The following is a 25,337-nucleotide window of genomic DNA, read 5'->3' on the forward strand; positions in this document are numbered from 1 at the left end:
TGTTGTTTTTTGACGTTTTTATGCCTTATTATACTATGGCGTTCTTATGCCTTACTATACTATGACTTTCAATGCTTTACTATACTATTAAATTTTTTATGCCTTACTATACTATTACATTTTTTATGACTGACTATACTATGACTTATGCCATAACTTACTATGACGTTTTTTGTGCCTTACTATACAATGATGTTTTTATGCCATACTATACTGTGATGTTTTTACATCTTACAATACTGTGACTTTAAGTTATCTGTCTTTGAGCCTGCAGCCGGACTGTCAGCCCTACAGTTGAACTACAAAATTGCAGTTTCCCCAGTGTTACTATCTCCAGAACAAAGATGACAAAGTTTAAATCTCTACTGTTCAACTTTTTCAAGTTCACTTGTTGTAGTTGTAACATCCCTCAAACAGTCAGATTAACATAAAATTGTTTGAATAACCTGATCTGATCTGAGGTCTGCAGTGTGGTGCAACAAGTGTTCTAGATTTTAATGAAAATAAATTAAACAAACAGTTTTTTAAATTTTTTATTTATTTACATCTTTCATAATACGAGAAAAAACAGGCAAGGAACAAACAATTAACAAAAAGTCAACAAAATGAACAGACAGGTCATGGGATGGTAATCAAGTCAAGGCAAATTTGCCTAATTTGAAACAAAATATTTTACATTACATGCAATAATTATGAAAGATCTCTGTCATTGTGTCAACAAACGCACCATTTTCCCATTGTTTTTCTCCCAGTTCTTGATAGAGTAAGACATCTGTTCTAGAAGATGTAGGTGTTTCACACTATTAATAAAGAGGCCAGCAGTAGGACAGTTTTACTTTCTGCAAACATAATCTTTAGGAGATAAGTATCATCTTTACTTACCCCGATCGGGAATATATCCAAGATAGAGGGATGTGAATGTTGTATTGATATTAAAACCATTTTTATGCCATATTATACTATGACATTTGTCTGCCATACTATACTATGACGTTTTTATGCCTTACTATACTATGATGTTTTTTGACATTTTTTTCCCTACTATACTATGACATTTTATGCCTTACTATACTATGACGTTTTTTGACATTTTTATGCCTTATTATACTATGACATTTTTATGCCTTACTATACTATGACATTTTATGCCTTACTATACTATGACGTTTTTATGCCTTACTATACTATGACGTTTTCATGCCTTACTATACTATGACATTTCTTGACATTTTTATGCCTTACTATAGTGTGAAGTTTTTATGCCTTACTATACTGTGACGTTTATTAACATTTTGATGCCTTACTATACTATGACGTTTTTTGACTTTTTTATGCCTTACTATACTATGACATTTTATGCCTTACTATACTATGACATTTTATGCCTTACTATACTATGACATTTTATGCCTTACTATACTATGACATTTTATGCCTTACTATACTATGACATTTTATGCCTTACTATACTATGACATTTTATGCCTTACTATACTATGACATTTTATGCCTTACTATACTATGACATTTTATGCCTTACTATACTATGACATTTTATGCCTTACTATACTATGACATTTTATGCCTTACTATACTATGACATTTTATGCCTTACTATACTATGACATTTTATGCCTTACTATACTATGACATTTTATGCCTTACTATACTATGACATTTTATGCCTTACTATACTATGACATTTTATGCCTTACTATACTATGACATTTTATGCCTTACTATACTATGACATTTTATGCCTTACTATACTATGACATTTTATGCCTTACTATACTATGACATTTTATGCCTTACTATACTATGACATTTTATGCCTTACTATACTATGACATTTTATGCCTTACTATACTATGACATTTTATGCCTTACTATACTATGACATTTTATGCCTTACTATACTATGACATTTTATGCCTTACTATACTATGACATTTTATGCCTTACTATACTATGACGTTTTCATGCCTTAGTATACTATGACATTTCTTGACATTTTTTTGCCTTGATATACTATGACATTTTTAGTCCTTACTATACTATGACGTTTTCATGCCTTATTATACTATGACGTTTTCATGCCTTACTATGCTATGACGTTTTTTGACATTTTTATGCCTTACTATACTGTGATGTTTTTTGACATTTTTATACCTTACTACACTATGACATTTTTATTACTTACTATCCTATTATGTTTTTATGCCTTACTATAGTATGTTTTTTATGCCTTACTATACTTTTTTATTATTATGACTTATTTTACTTTGACATTTTTTCATGTTGACGTTTTTGTTTTTGCTAGGTAGTTCAGTTGAAAAGAGGGACTGTTTATCATTTGTGTTTTCAAGTGCTTGTGGGAAAAATAGGAAAAACACTTCTCTGCCTGACTAAAAAGAGCTGAAATGTTATTATCAAACAAATGTGTGTGGGGTTTTACTGTTGCTGTCTGTTCTTCTTTCAGGAAATTTATCTCTACTTTAATTGCTACAGCCACAGCACCTCCTGCAGTAGATCATCCTGTCCTAATGTGATGTGTATTTGCTCTAATTGCATCCTAGGAGAGAAGCAGTCACACTGTTTCTCCTGCCTCATATATTGTGGAGGAGAAATATTTTATTTTTAGTTTTTTTAGATAAATATTGCATCTTTACAGCATTTCAGCCAGAATATTGTAGTTATGGATGCAGCTGTGGCAGGAATAGACACGTAAAGATAACAAGTCCATTTCAGGTGTAGTTCTGACAGCATGTGGACATTGATATGACCAAAATCCCTCAATGCATAGACAGTATACTATTTTATATAAACCATAACAGCATCCTTTGGCATTTCATAGTACTTGTTATGGTGTGTTTGTGTGTGTGTGTGTGTGTGACCTTTGAACTAAATTACACTTTATACAACAAGTGTGTGTGACCCAGTCTCACTGTCCTAACATGTCCCTTTCTCCTTCTTTGCTCCTCCAGGAGATACTGAGTGGTTGCCAGGTCAGGAGCTGCCTTTATCCCCCTGGGACCTGGTCAGAAAGCCCATCAGCCAGTGCATCACCATCCGCCTCAAAGGTACAAAACTGGCAGCCTGAGTGTGTGTGTGTGTTTGTGTTCATTTTGCAGCACTGAGCCAAACCCAGAATCAGAGCTACCATCACTGATGGAACATGCCATTTGGTGGATGAAAGGGCCTTAACAAATCAGTTTGGATGCATTTGTAGCGTGGGCAGTCGAGTACCAGGCTCTGCCTACTGAGCCTCGCTGCATGAAGGGAAATTCAGGTCAGGGCATCTCTGCAGAAGAAGTATTTTGACTTAATAATGTTCTACATTTGAATCAATACATAATTGTTATTGATCATATTACAACAGCAGTATCACTCTTGTGCTATAGAGCAGATCTGTCCTCAGGGTCAGCATTTACTATATTATGGTATAATAAATAAATAAATGAAATGCAGTTGAGGCTTAAAACTTGTGCTGCAACAAAAACAGTGTCTCAAAAATAAAGTGCTGCACCAAAAAAATGATAAACTTCAAAATATATATATATTTTTTTTCTCCACATGCTTTAATGGCTGTGGAGGATTCGACTGTCACTAGTGACTGACATGTAAAATCAGACTGACGTTGCTCCATTCTGAGTTGGGGCCAGATTCCCTGTGGTTACTCTGATTTAGTTTTGTACAGTCAGCACCAGGCTGCTGTAAAATAACCTAGTTACCTAGTCCGGCTGTTGCAGTCATCTTCTTCTCTCCAATATCTGGACACTGTCGGGCCCAAATATATCAGTTTATTGTTGTATTTTAACTTTATTTTAAAATTTAAATTATATTTAAATGTTTAAATAATGCATAATTATATTATTGTATTAACTGTAAAAAATTATATAATATGAAAATATATTATGAAAAATATTGCATATGGCAGGAGACCAGGTCGACCTGTGACTGCCCAACCAACATTAATGTGGAAGAACAAAATAATGATTGTGTAATGACAGAATAATAACATTATTGGTAAAAAATGAATCATGATGGTAAAAACATCTGCAAAACATGAATACAGGAGATTCTAATGTAGGAGTTCTGTAAGTTGACAACCTGCACAACTGATACGCATCATGGCCGTAGATTTTGCTTTTCCGCTCCTAATCCGGTGTGGACAGCTCTGATGGGACAACAGTGTCTCCAACCAGGGGGAAACATTAAAACCATTAGCACATCAAATCAAATCATTGCAGCCACCGACCGCTATAATACACTGTAAGAATGATCTGTTATATGATATGATGGGTTTGAGTAATACTGGCACAGGAATGTTGAGTAGGTGTGTTTTTTTTTTAAATGATGAAATATCCAAACTGTGTCTAAATGAGAGTCATTTTTCTTAACTGGGGCCAGAAGACGACACAGCGCCAGAGCATTTTCTCACATAACAGTGTAAATGATTATGGATGAGTCACAGCTGCAGCCCTGAGCAGCAGACAGTCTCGGTCTACAGATATTGGAATAATCTTTCTTACTGTCGGCGGCTGCTTCTGTGCTGCTGCCTCCGTTCCTTCAATTGCTTTATCTACTGTATTTCTCGTCTCAGTGAGTGAGGGGGAAAGAAAAACAAGACTGAACAATAGTCTGGCAGCATGAAAATGAGGGTGAGCAGCAGCCAAGCTCTCCGTCTCCCTCCACCTCCTCCCTTCACTCCATCATCAATCAGTTTTCTCTCCTCCTGCCTCTGCCTCCGACTCGTTCTTACTCATTTTCTCTGCGTCTCAGCTTGTTTTCCCTCAGAAGACGTCTCATAAAGTGATCGAAGGTGCATCTCTAAGCAGCCTTGTGTGTGTTTGTGTATGTGTGTGTGAAGTCCTGACTCAAAGGTCTGTATCGACCCTCCTGTCTGTCCTCCCTGACGTCACTGTCGTTGGCGTCGAGCCAGGAAACATCCAGTGCTTCGGTTTTCACCCTTGGCTTGTTCAGCTGTCTAAAGTAACCTCGACTTTCACAAGAAGACACCTGTAAATACTCATGTAATTCAATACTAACAATTGGAAAGATGGAGACAGTGTTCATAGTTAGTGCACAGCAGGTCAGCTGAACATGGAAAAATGATTAAAGGTCCCATATCATATAAAGGTCTCTGTCCATGTGTAGTGTGATTATAGATCAGGTCTAGGTTCTATATTAATACTGTGAAAGTATCAAAGCCTCAGTCCACAGAGAAATGCACACAGCCTGTGTTCAGAAACTGAGCCTTAAAACCAGCCGTCAGGACTTCTGGAACTTTGTGATGTCACAACAAAGCAGTCACCAAGCCCCGCCCACCTGGACCCACCATCGAACACTTGCAGGATTTGGTTTCTCTGAGTGTTTTACCTGAAATCTGATATATTTTTATTTAGAAAAACAGTGAGCCAATCAGAAGAGAGGCTCAGAGCCTCCTCTCTTCTGATTGGCCCACCGACACTGTTGTTACTAGAACTCCAGAGAGAAGCCTGAGAGAGGAGATGTAAAACTACACTGAGATGGTTTTTGTTTCTTAAAACCACAAATGTATCTTATGGATATCAAAGTGGAAATCAGGTGGAAATAAAAAAAAATCAATATCTATCTACTCCAGTTAAAATGAAAATCAATAACTGCTTATAAACTCAACCAGGACCGTCATGGTATCAACATTTCCACTACACGATTGTTGTGGCCAAAAGAATTCAGGATAACGATATTATTGTGATGTCTTTAGAAAATTTGATAATAATATTATTATTATTAATAATAATAATAATAATAATAATAATAATAATAATAAAGCTTTCAGTCAGATTCATCTTTAACTTTGTTTGATTAAAAAATTATGTGTAAAATAAAATGCTTAGTTACAGTTGCCAGAATGTGGTAAAATCTGGAGAGTTGACTGGGAAATAAAACTGGAGTATTCTGAGTGACAGGTTGACGTGCTTCAGCTCATGATGATGATGATGATGATGATGATGGCGGCGGCTGTCAACACTGTCGTAGGCGTGTGGTCTCGCATAGAAAACAATGGACGTTCCGACGCACATGAGACACCGCTGCTGTGTTTCCCTTTATACTTTATACTTGTCTTAAAAACAAGGAGAACTCTGGGAGTTTGACGTGTTTTCAGGAATCAGCGGGAAAATGTTCTCAGTGTCTGGACAATAAGATTAAACGTTATTTACATTTGAAGATGTTGATCTAGTGGGTGTGGAAAATGTAGTTTACTTGAATGTATAAGTGATCAGATTAAAACTTTGTCACAGCTGTAATTCATCCTGCTCACTGATAGAAAGCATCAACAGCTGCTCATTGACACCGATCGCTCATTCTGTTGTAATTAATTGTACGATGTTAAGGCAGTGCTTACATTTCCTATACTGTGAGCTGTTTTGAGAAGCGTCCGAGGACGTGCAGCTGTTGAATGCCGCGCGCTCTGACCCTCTGGTTCGGAGGTGTGGTGTTTCTGGACGGTCGCACCACGAGGGCACCTTGAGGTTCGTCTTTCTGATGCGGCTGTGGGTGTTGAAGCGTCTGGCGGCTGCTGACACCGAGCATGTAAAGCAGAGGATTTATTTCTGTGTGTCTTTTGACAGGTCTGTCTGAGGCGTGTCTCGATGAATTGGCTCTGGAGTCTCTCTTCCCCCTGCCGCTGCTGCACAACTACGTCCGCCTGGTACGATCACACACACACACACACACACACACACACACACACACACACAAAGGACTGCGAGGGATTGAAGGATTAGATGAGTAAGACGTTGAAAAACAGGGAGGAAACCAGAAGACTGCAGCAAAGAAGAGAGAGGAGGAGAGAGAGCGATGAGGTGATAGACAGATGAAAGGAAACGAGAGAGAGAGAGAGAGAGAGAGGATTAGAGCGCTCACTACTCTGTAGCAGCTACACCGCCCCCTGCTGGACGTGTCAGGTGGAGAAATGAGAGGAAAAGCTGAAGGAAAACAATCACAAATGTATGTTTTTAAAAGAGTAAACACGATGACACACGTAGATAAAAAGTTATATCAATAACACCACACACCGAGACGCTGAGGGATCTCAGGCCTGAAACTGTAAACGTCTCAAATCCCACTTTTCAGGGCGGATTCACGTTGTTGACAGTGAGATTGTGTCTGACGGTGAAATGTGTTTCACAGCTGAAGACTGCTGCTGTGGCAGGGAGTTTGTGCTGCAGCTGTTGTTTTATTAATGAATCCAGTTAATATTTAATATCCATTTAATATTTTCCATTTAATCTATTGAGATGTCACTAAATGTACTTCACAAGTTAATGGAGCTGCGACAAAGTAGTCTTCAAAAAACGGATTAGTCTGATCCAAAAACCAAAAGCAGGAAATAAAGTCAGCAACAATTTGTGTTTGTGAATCATTGCGGGTAAGGACTGTGTTATCACGTGCGTTAGCTAACCTGTTAAAGATACAATTTAGTATTGCCAATTAAGGGCTAATTTCTTCTTCCATAATCAATGTAACCGCTCGTTACCTCCGCCGAGGAGATTATGTTTTCACTCATGTCTATTTATTCAAAAGTACCGAACCAATCAGCATCAAACTCGTCAGAGGAGAAGGTCACGGTCCGGGGAGGAACCCATTACGTTTTGAAGTTTGGTGTATGTTGTTTGACACCGGCCTCGGCAGCGGTCTCATACAATCATCATATAATACATTATTTCTTTTAAGTATTTAAATCATGCTTCTTGACCAGAGCGACTTTCAGAGAGTACAGCAGTACATCATCTGTGCTGCGTAACCCCAGTGCTGAAAAGGTCAAAGGTCAAGGTGAGCGCAGCTGGAATAAGTTTGTGATGATGTCAAACAGAGGAAGTTCACAAGAAGGCGGAGCTTTTCACTTCTCATTATTCTCCCTCTTGTGTGTCAGTTGATTTATTTATTCACCCACCTGTCTCTCTCTGTCTCTCTCTCTCTGTCTCTCTCTCTCTCTGTCTCTCTCTCGCTCTGTCTCTCTCTCTCTCTCTCTCTCTCTCTCTCTCTCTCTCTCTCTCTCCAGGTGGAACAGTATGGAAACCTCATCTTTCACGGGCTGGAGGGAAGCTGTCAGGAGTACATCGCCAACCTGATTGCTCGCTGCATCAAGGTGAGTTCACCGCTGTACAAACACTGATGGGAGGGGGGTCAGGTTGCTAACGATAGCTGACAGTTGATTGGGTTAAAGTTGTGTTGTTGTGGAGTCGTTGTCCGGTTGCGGCTGGGTTCAGTCTAGTAGAGGAATATTTCTCCACGTTGCATTGAGCCTTTTTTCTCTCCTCACTCGATGTAGTGAATTTAGAAACTGATCTTTGGAAAGATTTTTATCAGGTGTTCCCAGGAAAATCCACCGCGAGCTTCCAAATTTGAAATCAAAGGCAAAAATAGCAGACCAGTGCGCGCTACGTTTATCCAATCAGGTGAAGTGGGTTTTTTTTCTCCGTCTCTGAGGTTTCTGAGATGAAGAAAGTTGGGAAGGAAAACTCCCCTGGCCCCTTTTTAAAGAGAAGTTCAGTTTACTGCTGTTGCACAGTGTGATGCAAAGAAACAGAAACTCCATGCAAATAGCAAAAACCATTAGTCCATTATATCACTGGAACATGGTGAAACATGCAGCAGCTAAGACACTGGTCCGGTCCTATGGATCATATTACCAGTGTATATACTGTGTAGACTGTCGGGTTTAAGCTAGGTGTTCCTAATAAAGTGACACCTGAGTGTAGAACAGTACAAGAAGCAAAGGAAAACGCTCTGCTGTCTTTACCAGCAGCAATCTGCCTGGAAAAGCCCTTCTGCTCATTCAAACTCTCATCTTGCTCCATTTCTCTCAGCGCACGGTAGTAGTAGTAGATTTCCTTTGTTTCCATGACAACGTGCTCTCTGTCTTTTCACTCATCTCCCTTCCTCCTCCTCCTCCTCCTCCTCCATCTCTATCTCCCAGTCCAAGCAGGAGGCAGGGGGGCTCGGCTGTGACGTGGTGAGGGTGGAGGTGGAGGAAAGCCTCACCAAAGAGCAGCTGCTGGAGACTTTCATCACCTGTGGTAAGAATATACACACACACACACACACACAGCAGCAGCAGTGGGATGTTTCTGTTGTGTCGTTTTAATCCAGAGGTTTGAATTAAAAATCTTGCCGTCGTCCCGCTCCTCTACCTGTGTCAGGTTTCCTCGTGCCGGCTGCGGGTCTGGGGGTCGGGGTGCCACCCGGTCACGCTGGCCGCTGTGTGGTGGTGCTCCTGGAGGGACTGGAGAAGGCTTCCTCTCTGACCGGCCTGCTGGGAGACCTCTGCCACAGTCTGGACAGCAGGGGCTCCGCTTCGCCGCTGGTCCTGAACACCGGTAAGATTCCAGCCCGAAACCCTTGGCTGTATGTTCCGCTCAGTACCGTCATGTTCAGGCTGTATATACAAATATACAGGAACCGGACTCAGACGGTTCTTCTGCAACAGATGTGTGAGATAAATGCTGCGAACAAGAGTCTCATCTAATGGAAGCAGATAAATAGTTGACTAACAGACTAATAGAAGATTAATCATCATTTCACTATTTATCCATCGTTTAGGTCCCCACCATTTCTGCGAGGGCAGTTTCCTGATTGCCACGTTGTCGAAGCCCCGCCTCCAGGGATCCGAGCTCCGCCTCCAGCAGCACTTCCGCTGGGTGACTCTTCGCTGGGACCAGGAGCCGCTGCACGGCCTGCTGGGAAGGCACCTCCGCAGGAAGCTGCTCCATAAGGTCAGTCGGGCGTTTTATCTGCCGCCGATGAAGAAAGAGACGATGTTGAGAATCATTTTTTCTGTGCATGTTGTTTTCAAACCGTGAATGTCTTGATGTAGAAGATGTTATATCTTCATTTTAAGGACTGAAAGAAGAAGTTGCAGCTGTTCTGTATTATTTTATATTATTTCTCCGGGTTCATCCTTTCTTCAGTCTCTCTGAAAAGAATACGAATTAAAAAAAGATAGAAAGTAATTGCAACTTTGAAATGGAGCATTAACATTAACGAGAGGGGAAATTCTCAGAATACCTAACGAGCTGTTTGGTTTTATGTCGTCGGGCTGACGAGTTTTAATTGATCTCAGTGTTTCACTTCGGTTCGAAGAGAAAAGTGAAATATTTCCTCCCTCCCTCCGCCCGTGTCTCCTCCAGATGGGGACCGGTGCGTGGACACCTGATGGCGTCGTGGAGCGCTCGGTGCTGTGGGTGAGCCAGGTTTGGCAGCAGCTCAGTGCCTGTCTGTCCCGCCTCGGTACCCATGAGGCTTTGCTGGGCCCGCAGCTCTTCCTGTCCTGCCCTGTGGTGCCAAACAACGCGCAGGCAGTCGTCAGGTGTGTAGGTGTTTGTGTTGCTGCTAATGATGTATTAAACTACACGTTAGCATAGAATAAGGCTGATGTGTGTGTGTGTATGTGTGTGTGTGTGTTCAGGTGGCTCGCTCGGCTCTGGAACGCCGTGGTCGTCCCCCGTGTGGAAGAAGCCATCATTTCCCGGGTAACAGCCAAGCGCTCCTCCTCATCTTCCTCCTCGAGCACTACCTCCTCTTCCTCCTCCTCGTCATCGCAGCGACCGTCTCCTAGCAACTGTGGGCTGAGTGCCGGGCAGCAGGCTGTGGTGAAGGCAGCTCTCAGCATCCTGGTCAACAAGGCTGTTCTCCTGGGCTGCCCTCTGCCTCGACACGGTGTGTGGGCGTCACAGTCGATTCACACGTTTCACCAGCTGCTGTTACAGTCAGGAATGAGTGACCATAGCAACAGGAGGGGGTGGGGGAGGGGGGAGGCGGGCAGATTTGATAGAGAAGATACTGATGTGTGTGTTTTTTTTGTTTCCCACTCAGAAATTGACAGGTACCTGCTGGAGTTTCGGGGCGGGACCCTCCCTCTGTCAGCCGTCGGCTCCTATAAAGGAAACGGCGGCGGGGGAGGCAGGAAGGGGCGGGACGGCAGCAAGCTGAGACGCTCCAACACCAGCCCCCGGAAGAAGGGAAGCCTCGCCTTAAACTGGAGCTGCGGCGGCTCCTTCAGAGAGGGTAAGATGGCTGCTCTGCCAGCAGTGAGGAGCGGAGCGGCGTCCTTCAGATGACCTTAAATCACTCCGAACCTGTTGCTGCAAAGGAGACACTTGGTGTCATTTCAAGATCAATAACGGAGCACTTTCAGCTGCTTTTGAATGGAGCAGGATTTGTTCACCCGTAGTGAAAATCCAGAGGTCTAGAAATGGTTCGTGTCAGTATCCACAAGGTGACGCTGTTTAACAGGCTGAATGTGCTGCTGATCCAATAATGTCCCTGTTACTCAGGATCAGTGTTGGGGCGAGTTGCTTTAAAACTGAGACATTATTAATTACTTAGCAGCAATAGTGTTACATCAGATTTTGTATTTAAAACATGTAGAAACAGAAAACAAGACACTGCAGTTCTGCAGACCAGAGAACACAGAGTCAAACTCCCAGTGAGACGGAGAACGAGTCGACCACCAAATGTCAAAGTAACGGCGCTTTACTTCAGCGTCTGTAACTGTAATATAATCTCTTACACTTCACATCAGCGCTCGGGATAATCCACAGATATCAGTGTGGACAGTTTACACCAGATTTTACCTTCCATGGAAAACAGTCCCTGATTAAAAGAAAGAAAAACAGAAAGGTTTGTGGTTATCTTGAGTAACAGGGACGTTGTCTGTATAAAAGTCACGTCACTGTTTATGCATAAAATCAGTGGTGTGACAGAATTACATTCACTTTCATGCGGGTGGAGACAAGAATCTCAAACACTCTACAAATAAAACCCAGGCTGTTAGATCTCAGCAGGAGAGAGGGTTTTGTGGTTTGAGTGATCCTGATCCTTTACGTTTGCTCTTGTGATTGCAGGGTCACTGTCTAACGCTGATGTCAGCTTCATCGCCAATGGCAAAGTCCAGAGGTTTGTGTTCTGGCCTTTTATTATTACTATAATGCAGTGTTGTTAGTAGCAGTGGTCACGCAGTGTAGTGCTGGTACGACAGTAGCAGGACTTGAAGCAGCCAGCAGAGAGCAGGGCTGTCTCACTCAGTCACACTCATGATGACGATGAGCACGTTAAGTTAAGCAGCTGGATTAATTAAAAGTGTGATGTACTCAAAGGTGAAATACGACACTACGTCTGATCTTCTCGGGTCCGTGTGTTTTCAGGGAGCCCGTGGGTTTGTCCGTTTTCTCCGACGACGAGACGGATTTGATCAGAGAGCTGCAGACCATGTGCTCCAGCAGGTCCGAGCCGGACATCAGCAAGGTATCGTCACACTCTCCGACACGTGGACAGTGTTGACAGCAGTGTGATACAGCCTTTTAAACCTTTAAAGATAAACACAGGATTCTCTCTTTCCCTCTATAAACCTTCATTAAGTGACTTTTTTAAAAACTAAACTACATGTTGTGATGTTATTATTATTATAAACTCATATAATTGTGGTACGGCAAATTAAAGGGGAATAGATTCAGCACAAGTGAGCTGTACACACTTTGTAAGTTTTGTGTTTTGCTACATAGCTAACGTTAGCATTAACTTAGCTTCAGCTGGGGCTAGCTGGTTAGTGTGCTAGCTTTAGTAGAAGGAAAGAAGTGATAGAGACGAGAGTGGATCATATTGGTGTTGCTGTCCCCTGCTGAGGACGATAAAAGAATGAAGTTTGATGCTGACACTCACACTGTCTCTTCTAGACTGGTAAGTCAACAGCTGTTAATGCTGCTTCTAGCTGTGTAGCAAAGAGCAAAACTTATAAATAGCTTCTTTAAAACGAAGGGAAAATACAAAAAGATGGACCTGCGACTGTCACTTTGTGTCATCCAGCAAAATACAGAATAAACGTCAGAAGCCTCTCAGGTCTTAATTACACTGACAACGTTTACGTCACATGTTTTGACTCATTCCTGCCTCTTTAATTCGTTGCTGTCATCCTTCCAAATATAGAGACCTTATGAGCGTCTGGGGTTTTACACTGGCATGGGAATGAGATTTCCCTTCAAGCAGCTCCTGTGCTGTTTGAGCCGGAGGTCACACATATTTATCTGGCTGATTTTGGCCTCTGAGTTTTAAGCCACAAGATTTTTTTTTTTCCACGTTGGGTGTGAGTCTTTCAAACCTGCACCGAGTCCCGGTGGAAAACACTTGATCTGTTGGAGGTTTTTGAGGAATAGAAATACTTTCCTGACTAACCCCAAAACATTCTGTTTCTAAATGATTGGTATAAGCTCTGACCTTTAAAAACTGATCCCCTAATCTGAGACCTTAAACCATAACACCTCATCCACAGCCAGTAATTTACCTCAAGTAATGACAGCCCTCACCTGCAGGAAACTGACAGAAAGCTGAGGGTGATTAAACTGTGTTGTTACTCACCTTCAGTCCAAGGTGTTCACCGCTGCTCTTGTTTATCTGCCACAGATCTCTCAGACCAAAGACGACCTGATCCTCTTCTCCAGCTCTCCCAGCAAAGTGTCGCCGTCCCACAAGGCCGAGCAGGAAACTGCCATCCAGCAGCGACCGCAGATGGTGAGAGCGGGTGGGTGGGTGGGGGGGGTCAATAACTGGAAGCTCAATGTCAAAATAAATAGGAAAATAAATTATGCCCTCTCCGCCAGCACACAACCCTCTCAATGTGCAGAAGCTAAGTCAAAGGACAAGCACTCTTATCTGTAGCTAGCTATAAGTACTCACCTGTCAGAGATCCCAGGATTACCCACAATGCATACATACAAACATCCGACAAATGCAGCCAGCCTTCGTCGATGGGATTCAGCCACGCCCACAAAAATGACAGAAATGATGCTCGTGTCAGCTGGACGTCAAGATAGCCTGCAGAGACAGTAACCTACTGTGGCCACAAGAGGGCGGGAGAAGACATAAATACTGAGAGCCATTCAAACAGTTCAGAGTATTTTAAATTCATTTTATACATTTTTTTTTGAGTATTAATTCTTGAAACTGCATCTCTAAAAGCTAGAAAACAAACGTACCCACACAGAGAGAAAATAAAAGAAAAACACTTTCTACTAATCCTGTTTGTCATCATCACTCCACCGAGTGACCTCACTCGACCACAGACCGGTGACTCAGATCTTAAAAGTGTGTGTGTGATTGTTTTGTGCAACGTTTAATCATGTGTCTCCTGAGTGTTTGCTGTTACCTCACACATAATTGACCTGTGCAGTATTGGCAGTTTGAGGAAGCCCCTGTTCTCTACTGTGCATTACTGCAGGTTTGGTTGCAGCTGTAAGGTTTGTGCTTGATGTGCAGGAGCCTTTAAGCCTCTTTCAGCTCATTGTTTTGGTGTTAGAACAAATTGAGGGGATGATTCAGCCTTTTAAAAATACCATCATCATCATTTAGACTGTAATTCTCAAATATGACTTTACCTTGGAAGAAAGAAAATGACGTGGCGTCGACCGTTAGAACAATGTTTCACCTGCAGGAGAATTATTTTATTTAGTGTTTTTCCTTTCTTATTCAAACCTGCACTTTGTATTGTGTGTAGTGACCCCAGGATGAACTGAATGAGTGGAAAGCAAAGTTTAGTTTTCTTTGGAAGTTTCTTGTCAAACAAGCGTCTGAAACCTCCTCCGCCTCCTCCGCCTCCCTCTGACGTCTGATTTGGAGAGGGTGGGGGTTAATCATCCAACCAGCCCAGGGTGATAAACATCCCAGAGAGCAGGAGTATAAATGATCAGCAGTACATCAAAAATATATCAAATGTACAAGTTAGAAAAAGGGAAACCTTAAATTGTTTCTTACAATGAATATATATAAAACAATAGTCAATAGTGCAAATGTGATTTTAGGAGAACGGTACCGTCTAAATATCAAATATCTCTGATGGACCCTGAGAACTAGAATTGTCTCTCTTGAACTTGATCAGCATTTAAAAAAGCAAACAGATTCAAACTAAAACAAAAGAAAATGATAGAAAAAGTTCAGTAAACGATTAAAAAAAAAAAAAAAAAAAAGCTTGGGAGAAGTTTTCTAACCTGTCACACACCCGGCCAATCACTGCGTAAAGTGGGTGTGGTCAGACGACGCATCTTCTGAGCTACTTCATTGATGTCAGTCAACCTGAGAAGAAGACAGACATTTAAAATCTGGAACACGTGTGTCTACAACTACAGATCTAGAGCTGCTGATCTCACTTCCCCGTCCTTACGGTGCATAAAAAAAAAAACTGGCTTCAACTCACCAAACTGTCCTTGTCGTCCCGCAGACCGCTGTCCGTCAGTCCAGCCGCAGCTCCAACCAGGCAGCCGTCCAGAGCAGCGACCGGCGTTCAGGCCCTCGCGCCAAATCGCAGCTCCCCGTCCCCAGCAGCAGGGGGCAGCAGACACGAGCGTCCACCGCTGCCACCACCACCACCAGCAGCAGCAGCAGCAGCAGCAGCCCCATCCGAACCCAGACGCCTCCCAGCCGCAGCAGAACCACAAACAGCAGCAGAACAAAGCAGGCTCCACCCAACAGCAGCAGCAGCAGCAGCAACTACAACTACTACCGCAACAACATCAACGACAACAACCAATCACAGGAGGACATCTGGATCCTCCACAGAGACCTGCATGAAAACAACAACAAGTAGACATCTTCCTCCTCCTCCTCCTCCTCCCGATTCCGCTGTGAACCTCCCTCCATGATGTAAAGACTAGGTACCTGACGACCTTTGACTTTTAGTATTTGTACTTGTTATCCGTACTTGTTACACTGTACTACAGTTGTGTACTTGGGGACCATAGTTTTATTCTATTACAGTATTTGAAGTATTTGATCGTTCGGGAGATTAAGAAGAAGGTTTGGTAAGAATTTACATGGGGGGAGAAAATCCAACAGAAGGTAATGGAGCAGGTTACTTTACTGTTACCTTATTCCAGTGTTTCAACCTGCATATAATGGGACAGTATTCAGTCGACAAGACACAGTAAGAATTTACTGAAATAAGAGTTGAGATATAAAGTATTTGACTGGTGGAAACTGCCTCAAAAAACAGTCCTGGCACAGTATTTTTGTGTACTTTCAGTGAAATACTGTCCTTCTCCTGTGGTGTAAGGCCGTTGAAGAGTAACTGAAAGTACTTACAGGTGTTTCTTTTTAAGTGAGAAGTGTTTTCGGATCAAAGAAGAGAAACGAGCAGGTTTTTATTTTCTTTCTTTTGTTGTTTTTATTTTATTTTATTTTTGCTATTAAGTATCTTGAGATATTCAAGTGTTTTATCTTTAAATAGTCGCAAGGTTGGTTTAAATACTGTTGAAATTAATCAGGGTTTTACCAAATATATTTGTAAATAAGAATTAGTAAGTTTAAATGCTCTATAGATTGGTGTATGTGGTATGACGCTTGTACAGTGACGAAATCTTCAAGTAAAACTGCTGAAAACTAAACGAACAAAAAAAGAAAAAAAGAAACTTGTACATAGTGTTTGTAAAGTGAGTTTGGTTCTGAACCCGTCACTTGTTTCAAAGTGACGGGGATGTGGCAATAAGTAATAGAACTGTATAAACACAGGATGTCCTCTTGTCAACTGTAAGCCATAATAAATATTTTAAATGCCCATCATTTCCCCCTGAGTCATGTTCAATTCACCCCAGCTGAGCCCTACAGTGTAATTCACACTTTCCTTTTCTTTTGTTTTTGTTTTTGCTTTCCATTATCACTGTGTTCTTCCTGTGTTTTTATTTTTAAGGACAAGTTTTATTTTAAGCAGACATTGTTTATATAAATATATAAATATATCTATACATATGTACAGGAGAGATTTTAGTCAACCTATGATTTGGATCTGTACGATAGCTGTTTGAGGTTTAAAGAATTGTCTTTCAAGCACAAACATTAAAATGGCACTGTTAAAAATCCCCATCTGACTTATTCTGTTTTTATTTATTTATTTTATTTTTACTAAAACACAGGACTTTACAGAGCCGCCAAACAGGGATGTTTCTTTATCTTGCGTGCACAACGTTTGAGCCTTTGGGGCCTCCGTAGTTCCTGTTTTCACACCCAGATTTATGCTCAACCTAATGCTCGGTTTTCTTTTTAATGTTTTCTGCGTTCTCACTTTTCTTTCAATCTGTTCACACGGTGTGTGTGATTCACGGTGTGTGTGATTCACGTTTAAAAAATTTCAGACATTTCCCAGAATCCTTTGTGGAAATTCTGGAACAGCAGTGACACAAAGGGAAAAACTACCATTGTAGCCATTGTGCTAACATTAGCTGTGCCTCAGTTCCATACTAATACTAATTCTAAGAAGGTTTAGAGGATATATATATATACTATATATACTATATATAACATATATAGTATACTACACTACTGTTCCACAATGCAATGCACAAAGGAAATCATGGAGCTACTCACAGGTGGAAAATGAAAATAAATTACGGATGGTGGTGAGAAAAAGTCTTTGGGGGGAGAAAAATGAAAATGTAAATAGTTTTGTGTAATAACAGCAAACATTTTAGATTCTGACAAGTATAAAGTAGATCTTGTTGGCAGCTGGTGTCACTGGTAGAAACTGCTCTCTGCCTCCTATGATGAATTTCTCAAAAAGAGAGAGATAGGTTGACGTGCTTCAGCTATGATGATGATGATGATGAGATGATGATCGATGATGATGGCCGGCGGCTGGTCAGCCACTGTCGTAGGCGTGTGGTCTTTCGGCATAGAAAACAATGGACGTTCCGACGCACATGGACAACGCTTGCTGTGTTTCTTTATACTTTAACTTGTCTTAAACAAGGAAGAACTCTGGAGTTTGTACTGTGTTTTCAGGAATCAGCGGGAAATTATGTTCTCAGTGTCTGGACAATAGATTAAACGTTATTTACATTTTTCTGAAGATGTTGATCTAGTGGGTGTGTAAAATGGTAAGTTTACTTGAATGTATAAGTGTATCTGAGATTAAAATTTGTCAACAGCTGTTAATTCATCTCGCTCACCTGTTAGAAACATCAAACAGGTGCTCATTGACACCGATCGTCATTCTGGTTGTAAATTAATTGTAACGATGTTAAGGCAGTGCTTACATTTCTATAACTTGTCGAGCTGTTTTGAGAGCGTCCGAGGACGTGCAGCTGTTGAATGCGCGCCGCTCTGAGCCCTCTGGTTCGGAGGTGTGGTGCTCTCTCTGGAGTGTTGGTCGCACCACCGAGGGCATCCTTTGAGGTTCGTCTGTTCTGGACTGCGGCTGTGGAGTGTTGAAGCGTCTGGCGGCTGCTGACACGCGGAGCATGTAAAGCAGAGGATTTATCTTCTGTGTGTCTTTTGACAGGTCTGTCTGAGGCGTTGTCTCGATGAATTGGCTTCTGGACGTCTCTCTTTCCACTGCCGCTGCTGCAGCAACTCACGTCCGCCTGGTACGATCACACACACCACACACACCAACACACAACACACACACACAAAGGACTGCGAGGGATTGAAGGATAGATCGAGTAAGGACGTTGAAAAACAGGGAAGGAAAACAGAAGACTGCAGGAAAGAAGAGAGGGAGGAGAGAGTAGCGGATGAGGGTTGATAGACAGATGAAAGGAACGAGAGGAGAGAGAGAGAGAGAGGATTGAGCGCTCAACTACTCTGTAGCAGCTACACCGCCGCCTGCTGGACGTGGTCAGGTGGAGAAATGAAGAGGAAAAAGCTGAAGGAAAACATCACAAATGTATGTTTTTAAAAGAGTAACACGATGACACACGTAGATAAAAAGTTAATATCAATAAACAACCACACAAAGCGTCCCGAGATACGCTGAGGGATCTTCAGGCCTGAAACTGTACACACGTCCTCAGATCCCACTTTTCATGGGCCGGATTCCACGTTGCTTGCAGTGAGCATTGTGTCTGACGGTGAAATGTGTTTCAGCAGCTGAAAGACTGCTGCTGTGGCAGGGAGTTTTTGTGACTTGCAGCTGTTGTTTTATTAAATGAATCCAGTTTAATATTTAATATCCAATTTAATATTTTTCCATTTAATCTATTGAGATGTCACTATGTACTTCACAAGTTGATCGGAGCAGTGCGACAAAGTGAGTCTTCAAAAAAAACGGAATTAGTCTGATATCCAAAGAACAAAAGCAGGCAAATAAAAGTCAAGGCACAATTTTGTGTTTGGTGAATCATTTGCGGGTAAGGACTTGGTGTTATCACGTGCGGTTAGCTAACCTGTTAAAAGATCCTTTTAGTATTGCCAATTAAAGGGCTAATTTCTTCTTTCCATAATCAGATGTACGCTCGTGTACCTCCGCCGAGGAGATTTATGTATTTCACTCATGTCTGATTTATTCAGTAACCGAACAATCAGCATCAAACTGTTCAGAGGAGAAGGTCAACGGTCCGGAGGAGGAACCCATATACGTTTTCTCGCAAGTTTGGTGTATGTTGATTGACACCAGTTGGCCTCGGCAGCGGTCTCATACAATGCATAATTAAATACATTATTTCTTTTAAGTATTTAAATCATGCTTCTTGACCAGAGCGACTTTCAGAAGAGTACAGCAGTTACATATCTGTTGCTGCGTAACCCCAGTGCTGAAAAGGTCACAGGTCAAGGTGAGCGGCAGCTGGAAATAAGTTTGTGATGATGTCAAATCATGAGGAAGTTTCACAAGAAGGCGGAGCTTTTTCACTTCTCATTATCTCCCTCTTGTGTGTTCAGTTGATTTATTTATTCACCCACCTGTCTTTCTCTGTCCTCTCTCTCTCTGTCTCTCTCTCTCTCTGTCCTGCTCTCTCGCTCTGTCCTCTCTCTCTCTCGCTCTCGTTTCTCTCTCCTGGTTCTCTCTCTGTCCTCTCGTCTCTCTCTGTCTCTCTCTCTGTCTCTCTGTCCTCTTCTCTCTTGTGTCTCTTCTTTGCTCTGTCTCTCTCTCTTCTGTCTCTCTGGGTCTCTCTCTGTCTCTCTGTCTCTCTGTCTCTCCTCTCTTCTCTGTCTCTCTCTCGCGCTCTGTCTCTCTCTCTCTGTCTCTCTCTGTCTCTCCTTCTGTCTCATGTCTCTCTGTCTGTCCTCTCTCTCTGTCTCTCTCTCTCTCTCTCTCTTCCTCTCTGTCTCTTTCTCTCTTCTCTCGTCTTCTCTTCTCTCTCTCTCCAGGTGGGAACAGTATGGAACCTCATCTTTTTCACGGGCTGGAGGGAATGCTGTCAGGAGTACATCGCCACTGGTTTGCCTCGCTGCATCAAGGTGGAGTTCACCGCTGTATCACACTGATGGGAGGGGGGTTCAGGTTGCTAAGATGCTGGACAGTTGAATTGGGTTAAAGTTGTGTTGTTGTTGGAGTCCGTTGTCCGGTTGCGGTGGGTTCAGTCCTTAGTAGAGGATATATTTTCCTCCAACGTTGCCCAATTGAAGCCTTTTTGTCTCTCTCACTCGATGTAGTGAATTTAGAAACTGATCTTTGGAAAGATTTTTATTCCAAGTGTCTTCGCCAGGAAAATTCACCGCGAGCTTCCAAATTTGAAATCGAAAGGCAAAAAATAGCAGACAGTGCGGCGCTACGTTTATCCAATCAGGTGAAGTTGGGTTGTTTTTTCTCCGTCTCTGAGGTTTCTGAGATGAAAGAAAGTTGGGAAGGAAATACTCCCCTGGCCCCTTTTTAAAGAGAGTTCAGTTTACTGCTGTTGGCAAGTGTGATGCAAGAAACAGAAACTCCATGCAATTAGCACAAAAACGCCCATTAGTCCATTATTACTGGAACATGGATGAACCATGGCAAGCAGCTAAGACCTGTCCGGTCCTATGGATCATATTACAGTGTCATATACTTGTGTAGATGTCGGGTTTTTAAGCTAGGTGTTTCTAATAAGTGGACACCTGAGTGTAGAACAGTAAAGAGCAGGAAAGACGCTCTGCTGTCTTTACAGCAGCAATCTTGCCTGGAAAGCCTTCTGGCTCATTCAACTCATCATCGTTGCTCCATTTTTCTCAGCCGCACGGTAGTAGTAGTAGATTCCTTTCGTTTCCATGACAACGTGCTCCTTCTTATCTCTCTGTCTTTTCACATCATCTCCCTTCCTCCTCCCCAATCTCTAATCTCCCAGTCCACAGCCGGAGGCAGGGGGGCTCGGCTGTGACGTGGTGAGGGTGGAGGTGGAGGAAAGCCCTCACCAAAGACGCAGCGCTGCTTGGAGACTTTCATCACCTGTGGTAAGATATACACACACCACACACACACACAGCAGCAGCAGTGGGATTGTTTCTGTTTGTGTGGTTTTAATCCAGAGGTTTGAATTAAAAATTCCGTGCCGTCGTCCCGCTCCCGTACTAGCTGTGTCAGGTTTCCTCGTGCGCGGCTGCGGGGTCTGGGGGTCGGGGCGTGCCACCCGGTCACGCTCTGGCCGCTGTGTGGTGGTGCGTCTCCTGGAGGGACTGGAGGGAAGGCTTCCGGTGACGCGGCCTGCTGGCGAGACTCGCAACAGTCTGGACAGCAGGGGCTCCGCTTCGCCGCTGGGGGTCCTGACACCCGGTAAGAAATTCCAGCCCGAAACCTTGGCTGTATGTTCGCTAGTTACCGTCATGTTCAGGCTGTATATACAAATATACAGGAACGGGACTCAGACGGTCTTCTGCAACAGATGTGTGGAGGAATAAATGCTGCGTAACAAGAGTCGTCAATCTAATGGAAGAGATAAATAGTTGATAAACAGACTAATAGAGAAGATTAATCATAGTTTCACTATTTATCCATCGTGTTAGGTCCCACCATTTCTTGCGAGGCGGGCAAGTTTTCCTGATTGCGAAACGTTGTCCGGAGCCCCGCCTCCAGGGATGCCGAGCTCCGCCTCCAGCAGCAAGCTTCCGCTGGGTGACTCTTCGTGGGCCCCAGGAGCCGCTCGGCCCTGCTGGGAAAGGCACCTTCACCGCGCGGAAGCTGCTCCATAAGGTCAGTCGGGCGTTTTATCTGCCGCCGATGAAGAAAGAGACGATGTTGAGAATCATTTTTTTCTGTGCATCGTTTGTTTTCAAACCGTGAATGTCTTGATGTGAGAAGATGTTAATATCTTTCATTTTAAGGACTGAAAGAAGAAGTTGCAGCTGTTCTGGTATTATTTTATATTATTTCTCCGGGTTCATCCTTTCTTCAAGTGCTCTCTGAAAAGATTACAAATTAAAAAAACGTAAGAAAGTAATTGCAACTTTGAATGGCTTAACATCTAAACGAGAGGTGGAAATTCTCAGAATACTAACGAGCTGTTTGGGTTTTTAATGTCGTCGGGCTGACAGAGTTTTAATTGATCGTCACGTGTTCTCTCTTCACTTCGGTTCGAAGAGAAAAGTGAAATATTTCCTCCGTCCCTCCGCCCGTGTCTCCTCCAGATGGGGCCGGTGCGTGACACGCTGGATGGGTCGTGAGCGCTCGGGCTGTGGGGTGAGCCAGGTTTGGCAGCAGCTAGTGCCTGTCTGTCCCGCATCGGTACCTATGAGGCTTTTGCTGGGGCCCGCAGCTTTCCTGTCCTGCCTGTGGTGCAAACAACGCGCAAGGTGCAGTCGTCAGGTGTGTAGGTGTTTGTGTTGCTGCTTAATGATAGTATTAAATACACGTTAGCATAGAATAAGGCTGATGGTTGTGTGTGTGTGTGTGGTGTGTGTGTGTGTGTTGTTCGGGTGGCTCGCTCGTCTCTGGAACGCAGTGGTCGTCCCCGTGTGGAAGAAGCCAATCATTTCCGCGGGTAACAGCCAAGCGCTTCCTCCTCAATCTTCCTCCTCGAGCACTACCTCCTCTTCTCCTCCTCGTCAATTCGCACAGCGACCGTCTCCTAGCAACATGTTGGGCTGAAGTGCGGGCAGCAGGCTGTGGTGAAGGCCAGCTCTCAGCATCCTGGTCACAGGCTGTTCTCCTGGGCTGCCTCTGCTCGAACGGTGTGTGGGGCGTCACAGTCGATTCACACGTTTCACCAGCTGCACCTGTGTGTTATACAAGATACATGCTGGATAATGAGTGAAGCCATATACAGACGAACAGGAAAGGGCGGGGGGAACTAGGGGAGGCGGCGGGGCGAGATACTTCATAGGAAGAGAATAAGCTGAGTGGTATGGTGTGGTTTTTTCTTGTTTCCCACTCAGAAATCTGACAGGATACCCGTGCTGGAGTTTTCGGGGCGGGACCTCCCTCTGTCAGCGTCGGCTCCTATAAAGAAAGGCGGCGGGGAGGCAGGAAAGGGGCGGGACGGCATGCAAGCTGAGACGTGCTCCAAACACCAGCCCCGGAAGATAGGGGAAAGCCTCGCCTTAAACTGGAGCTCGCGGCGGCATCCTTCAAGAGGTAAGATGGCTGCTTGCCAGCAGTAGGAGGAAGCGGAAGGCGGCGTCATATACAAGATGACCTTTAAGGCAATCAGTCCGAACCTGCTTGCTTGCGGAAGGAGAACTTTAACGTTGGTGTCATTTTCAAGATCAATAACGGAGCACTTTCAGCTGCTTTTGAATGGAGCAGGATTTGTTCACCGTAGTGAAAATCCAGAGGTCTAGAAATGGTTCGTGTAGTATCCACAAAGGTGACGCTGTTAACAGGCTGAATGTGGCTGAGTGAATCCAATACATGTCTGTTACTCAGGATCAGTGTTGGGGAGCGAGTTGCCTTTAAAACTGGAGACATTATTAAATTACTTAGCAGCAATAGTGTTACATACAGATTTTGTATTTAAAACATGTAGAAACAGAAAACAAGACACTGCAGTTCTGCAGAGAAGAACACAGAGTCAAACTCCCAGTGAGAGCGGAGAAACGAGTTCGACCACGCAAATGTCAAAGTACAGGCGCTTTACTTCAGCGTCTGTACTGTAATATAATCCTCTTACACTCACAATCAACCGCTCAGGGATAATCCACAGATATCAGTGTGGACAGTTTACACCCAGATTTTACCTTCCATGGAAAACAGTCCCTGATTAAGAAAGAAAGCAAACAACAGAAAGGTTGTGGTTATCTTGAGTAACAGGGACGTTGTCTGTTAAAAAGTCACGTCACTGGTTTTATTGCATAAAATCAGTGGGTGTGACAGAATTACATTTCATTTCATGCGGGTGGAGACAAGAATTCAAACACTCCAAAATAAAACCCAGGCTGTTAGATCTCAGCAGGAGAGAGGGTTTTGTGGTTTGAGTGATCCTGATCCTTTACGTTTGCTCTTGTGATTGCAGGGTCACTGTCTAACGCTGATGTCAGCTTCATCGCCAATGGCAAAAGTCCAGAGGTTTGTGTTCTGGCTTTTTATTATTACTCATGAGCAGTGTTGTTAGTAGCAGTGGTCACGCAGTGTAGTGCTGGTACGACAGTAGCAGGACTTGAAGCAGCCAGCAGAGAGCAGGCTGTCTCACTCAGTCACACTCATGATGACGATGAGCACGTTAAGTTTAAGCAGACTGGATTAATTAAAAGTGTGATGTACTCAAAGTGAAAATACGAACTATCGTTGATCTTCTCGGGTCCGTGTGTTTTCAGGGAGCCCGTGGGTTTGTCCGTTTTCTCCGACGACGAGACGATGTTTGATCAGAGAGCTGCAGACCATGTGTCTCCAGCAGGTCCGAGCCGGACATCAGCAAGGTATCGTCACACTCCTCACGACACGTGGACCAGTGTTGACAGCAGTGTGATACTAGCCTTTTTTAAACCTTTAAAGATAAACACAGGATTCTCTCTTTCCCTCTATAAAACCTTCATTAAGTGACTTTTTAAAAACTAAACTACATGTTGTGATGTTATTAATTATTATAAACTCATATAATTGTGGTACGGCAAATTAAAGGGGATAGATTCAGCACAAGTGAGCTGTACACACTTTTGTAAGTTTTGTGTTTTGCTACATAGCTAACGTTAGCATTAACTTACGTTCAGCTGGGGCTATGGTTAGTGTGCTAGCTTATATAGTAGAAGGAAAGAAGTGATAGAGACGAGAGTGGATCATATTGGTGTTGAGCTGTCCCCTGCTGAGGATCAGATAAGAATGAAGTTTGATGCTGACACTCACACTGTCTCTTTCTAGACTGGTAAGTCAACAGCTGTTAATGCTGCTTCTAGCTGTGTAGCAAAGAGCAAACACTTATAAATAGCTTCTTTAAAAAAGAAGGGAAAATACAAAAAGATGGACCTGCGACTGTCACTTTGGTGTCATCCAGCAAATACAGAATAAACGTCAGAAGCCTCTCAGGTCTTAATTACACTGACAAGGTTTACGTCACATGTTTGTAGACTCATTCCTGCCTCTTTAATTCGTTTGCTGTCATCCTTCAAATATAGAGACCTTATGAGCGTCTGGGGTTTTTACACTGGCATGGGAATGAGATTTCCTTAAGCAGCTCCTGTGCTGTTTGAGCGGA

The 25,337-nt window shown here is 43.1% G+C and overlaps 1 protein-coding gene across 1 annotated transcript in view; it reads left to right on the plus strand.

The window, feature by feature from the left end:
• The window catches only part of cttnbp2 (cortactin binding protein 2), a 111,458-nt gene extending 94,587 nt beyond the window's left edge, over positions 1-16,871 (plus strand). The window contains exons 11-23 of the mRNA XM_022743592.1: positions 2,988-3,083; positions 6,618-6,697; positions 8,051-8,137; positions 8,969-9,068; positions 9,192-9,368; positions 9,592-9,764; positions 10,179-10,357; positions 10,457-10,707; positions 10,864-11,055; positions 11,895-11,946; positions 12,195-12,294; positions 13,447-13,554; positions 15,257-16,871. Coding sequence (XP_022599313.1) covers positions 2,988-3,083; positions 6,618-6,697; positions 8,051-8,137; positions 8,969-9,068; positions 9,192-9,368; positions 9,592-9,764; positions 10,179-10,357; positions 10,457-10,707; positions 10,864-11,055; positions 11,895-11,946; positions 12,195-12,294; positions 13,447-13,554; positions 15,257-15,622 — 1,961 coding nt within the window. The 3' untranslated portion in view covers positions 15,623-16,871. The remainder of the gene's footprint in view (positions 1-2,987; positions 3,084-6,617; positions 6,698-8,050; positions 8,138-8,968; positions 9,069-9,191; positions 9,369-9,591; positions 9,765-10,178; positions 10,358-10,456; positions 10,708-10,863; positions 11,056-11,894; positions 11,947-12,194; positions 12,295-13,446; positions 13,555-15,256) is intronic.
• The last annotated feature ends 8,466 nt before the right edge of the window (positions 16,872-25,337 follow it).

This window comes from Seriola dumerili, unplaced genomic scaffold (genome assembly GCF_002260705.1).
Source record: "Seriola dumerili isolate Sdu_G_001 unplaced genomic scaffold, Sdu_1.0 BDQW01000070.1, whole genome shotgun sequence".
Lineage (NCBI taxonomy): Eukaryota > Metazoa > Chordata > Actinopteri > Carangiformes > Carangidae > Seriola > Seriola dumerili.